This window comes from Penaeus japonicus, unplaced genomic scaffold (assembly GCF_977035675.1).
Source record: "Penaeus japonicus unplaced genomic scaffold, GWHDUDI00000001_assembly GWHDUDI00000016, whole genome shotgun sequence".
Taxonomy (NCBI): Eukaryota; Metazoa; Arthropoda; class Malacostraca; order Decapoda; family Penaeidae; genus Penaeus; species Penaeus japonicus.
The window spans coordinates 12,904,249-12,908,258 of record NW_028234418.1 but is presented as its reverse complement, the minus strand read 5'-3'; the positions used below and the strand labels follow the sequence as shown (position 1 = coordinate 12,908,258).

General features: G+C 36.5%; 1 protein-coding gene across 3 annotated transcripts in view; it reads right to left on the bottom strand.

Annotated features, from left to right (window-relative positions):
- Positions 1 to 269: 269 nt before the first annotated feature.
- vari (MAGUK p55 subfamily member vari) overlaps positions 270 to 4,010 on the bottom strand; it is a 39,828-nt gene continuing 36,087 nt past the window's right edge. For all 3 annotated transcript variants that reach the window (XM_086545124.1, XM_043010400.2, XM_043010401.2), the window contains 3 exons: positions 2,631 to 2,762; positions 1,371 to 1,445; positions 270 to 1,065 (listed from right to left, as the gene is read on the bottom strand). In XM_086545124.1, the coding sequence (XP_086401250.1) occupies positions 889 to 1,065; positions 1,371 to 1,445; positions 2,631 to 2,762 (384 nt within the window). In that variant the 3' untranslated portion in view covers positions 270 to 888. The remainder of the gene's footprint in view (positions 1,066 to 1,370; positions 1,446 to 2,630; positions 2,763 to 4,010) is intronic.

Here is a 4,010-nt window from a genome sequence, read left to right as displayed (position 1 = left end):
ACAATAAAGTCCAAACTCATTTGACAAAATGACAAATAAACCTTATATTAAGTACTCATCTAAACCTTGTTTTTTTTTCTCTTCCTTTCCAGGGTCTCCCAGATCGAGAATATTTCCTGCACTTGGTGAAATATGCATAAAGTCTGAAGCTTTAGAGACAAATAATGCTTTACTATCCACTATTCCATTGATGATAAGCATCTGGTGATGAACACGTGATGAAACACCAAGTACATCAGGACCACTGGATCAGTTCAAAAGATTCAGTCTTTTATAACAAAATGTCTTCTTTTATTTCATGTTCATTACATTTTTTTTTCTAATTATAGATAAACTTTGGGGAAAAATGTTCACAAGAAAATAATAAATAAAATGTATATGAATATATAAGGAAAACATTACAGGAATAAAGTCGTGACTTATTATACCAGTATTTTTAAATGAAAAAAGACAAATATTTGCACATTCCCAAAGTCATGATGACAAGCTTTTATTGTACAGCACATCCTTTATTATATAAGGGCATTTAATGAGCTCTAAGTCTATCCATCTGATCTTTGGCAGACTGGAGGAATAATTCTGACAAATCATTCATTGGACAAGCTACCTATCCTCTTTCAGCTCTCAGGTTGATTCAGAACTCTTGGGTGGGAGACGCCGTATTTGATTACTCTGGAAGACTTGACAGCCTTGGTCTCAGTACCTTCATTCACCCACAAAGGAGAACCTATTACGATCGCACCAAGAGGTCGAATTGCATCCACGTTCACAGAGTCATATCCATTGTGAAATCACAGATCCTCTGGCCTCCCTTCCACCCGTGATCGTGGTGACTGCTTTTGTTCATGCCAACAACTAAATAAAAATAACGTCAAGGGAACACCGGTGCTAGTACACCCACGTCACGGGCACCCACTGGGGCTCCATTGCTAGGCGTTCAACCGCCTCCATAATTTGGGTGTATGTATCGTCTAGGTCATTGTTTATGATAACTTTGTCGAAGTACTTGTCGTACGCACGCTGTAGCTTCGCACTGTCTTCCATCGTACGCTTAAAATCATCCTCCTGTTGATTAAGAAATGGGAATTAGTCAGTTTTGAAATAAAATGTATATGTATATATATATATATATATATATATATATATATATACACATATATATATATATATATACATACATATTCCTCTATATTTCAGCTTCCTATGAAATGAAAAAACAGGGGACATAACCACTGTAAATATACACATATCTTTTCATTATATTTACTATGAGAATATTGCGGTTGAAAAAAAAAATCCCCCAAACAACCAGTTAAGTCCCCAAAAACATTATCAACCGTATGACACAGCTTTCATAGTGTCCATGTTACCTCATACAAAGAAGCCAATGACTCTAATGTCCTGGCACGTCTGGAGCTGTAGCGTATGGAGCTGCTTCGGTCGAACTGCAAGGGAAGAAGGGGCAAGCACAGGCACTTAATAACAGGCAGCAAGCGACAAGACTCTTCATACAGGGGAATCACCGGCCGTTAGCGCACGAACAGAGCAAGTCATGATAGGAAGGGAGGGTCAGGGAGGGTCAGGGAGGGTCAGGGAGTTGCGGGTGGGACCAGATGGAAAAGGACTCAAAGACCAATAGATCTTGTTGTTTATGTGTGATTGTGGGTTTGTGTTTGCTTGTTTGTTTGTGTTTGTGTGTGTGTGTGCGTGTGTGTGCGTGTGTCAAGTATTATAGATGTGTGCAAGGTAATTGAGCTATTTTTACTTTTGGGACTGAAATGAAAATAGAGGGTTGTCAAACTAAAAAACATATACATGGGAGAAAGTTCTGTGGACTGCTTACATTACTAACAAAATAAAATGTTATTTCAATCCAATTACCTATAATAAAAACGTTTCCTAAAAGTATACATACGTAAAAAATATGGGCATGTCAATAAGCTTTAAATGAATAACAGGCCATGCTAAATAAAAATATTTGTATAATGCTGTTAATTCTATGAAAATAAAACAAAACTATTAGTTATCTAGTAAAATATAGTGATATGCATGGTTGACGTTGAAAATGCATGACTGTCAATCATCAGTTATCTAAACAAAACGTGTTTGTCTCACATTATGGCTCCGTATAGTTGGCAACGATTTTGTTTAGTTCGTCATGAGTTTCATTAATACTAAACTATATTAATGGAAGTATCAAAATTCATATGCTGTTAATATATATTTTTAAAGAACTTTCCCATTTCATTAAATATAGTAAACCCTCTACCAATTCAACATTCAGCAAATGCAATTTAGGGAGAGAAATTTTCAATATTCTAAATATCAACATCTGTACAAATAGATACTTAAATGGAAATATCCATTTACATCAATCTCTCAACAAATTAGGCATTCCAACTAGGCGAGGTACATAATGCTAACAAACCTCCTACACTGAAAATGAATAAAACGAATCACTGCCAGAATGATATACATATAAAAAAAAGTAAACCATATCAAAAAACAAAAAACAAAAAATCCACTGCAAGGGGAGGGAGGGAGGGGAAGATACACTAGCAATCCTAAATATCCTCATCATCACTTGACGCATCCTCCAACGAACAGCAAGACCTGCCACTCCTACTCACAGTGAGGTTGCGACTGGACGAGCCCATGGAACTACCGATGTTATAAAGGCTCTTGATCTGGTCCATCCCCGGCGCTGCCAGGAAGATGACGTAGGGCAACATCTCGCTGGAGTTGCGTAGGTACTTTAAGGACTGTGGGTAGAAAAGAATAAAAGGTGGTTAAGTATTTTGAAGGGTGTGTGAGAAAGGAAATAAAGGTGATTAGGATTTTCAAGGCTATAGATAAATAAAGGGAGTTAAGAAAATAAATAAAGGGGGTTAGGTATTTTAAGGTCTATGTGGGAGAATAAATAAAGGTGGTTTGGTACTTTAAGGTCTGTGGGAAAAGAAAAAAAGGTGGTCAAGTATTTTAAAGGATGTGTGAGAAAGGAAATAAAGGTGGTTAGGATTTTCAAGGCTATGTGGGAAAATAAATAAGGGTGGTTAGGTATTTTAAGGTCTGTGTGGGAGAAGAAATAAAGGTGGTTTGGTACTTTAAGAACTGTGTGTAGAAAAGAAAAAAAGGTGGTTAAGTATTTTAAAGGCTGAGTGAGAAAGGACGTAAAGGTTGTTAGGATTTTCAAGGCTATGTGGGAAAATAAATAAGAGTGGTTAGGTATTTTAAGGTCTGTGGGAAAAGAAAATAAGGTTGTTATGTATTTCAAAGGTTGTTTGAGAAAGGAAATAAAGGTGGTTAAGTATTTTAAGGTCTGTGGGAAAAGAGAATAGGGTGGTTATGTATTTTAAAGGCTGTGTGAGAAAGGAAATAAAGGTGGTTAGGATTTTCAAGGCTATGTAGGAAAATAAATAAAGGTGGTTAGGTATTTAAGGTCTGTGTTTGAAAAAGAAAATAAGGTGGTTAAGTATTTTAAAGGCTGTGTGGGAGAAGAAATAAAGGTGGTTAGGTATTTTAAGGTCTGTGGGAAATGATTAAAAGTGGTTAGGTATTCTTAGGGGTGTGCGTAGAAAAGAAAAAAAATGTGGTTATTGCAAAAACTGTTTATGAATGGAAAAAAGGTGGTCAGGTACTCTAAGGACTTTAGGGAAAGAAAAAAAGTGGTTAGGGTCTCTATGTGCTGTGTGGGAATGGAAAAATGGTGCTAAGGTATTCCAAGGTTAAAAAATAGGTGATTCGGTACTTTATGGACTGTTCAGGAAAATAAAATAGTTTGTTAGGCATTTTAAGGGTTGGGGGAGGTACTTTATGGACTGTGTGGGAAAAGAAGGAGATGGCTTTTCATCTCTCTCTATGCATATATCTACAGACTGCGATAAAATGTTTATGAAAAATTGTATAAATTCTGGTGGTGATTTGGATCACCGACGAAATCTTCACCACTGCAAGATTTTAAAGGATTTACATCACAAGGTTTTCTAGAACAGATCTACCGACCTCCCCCC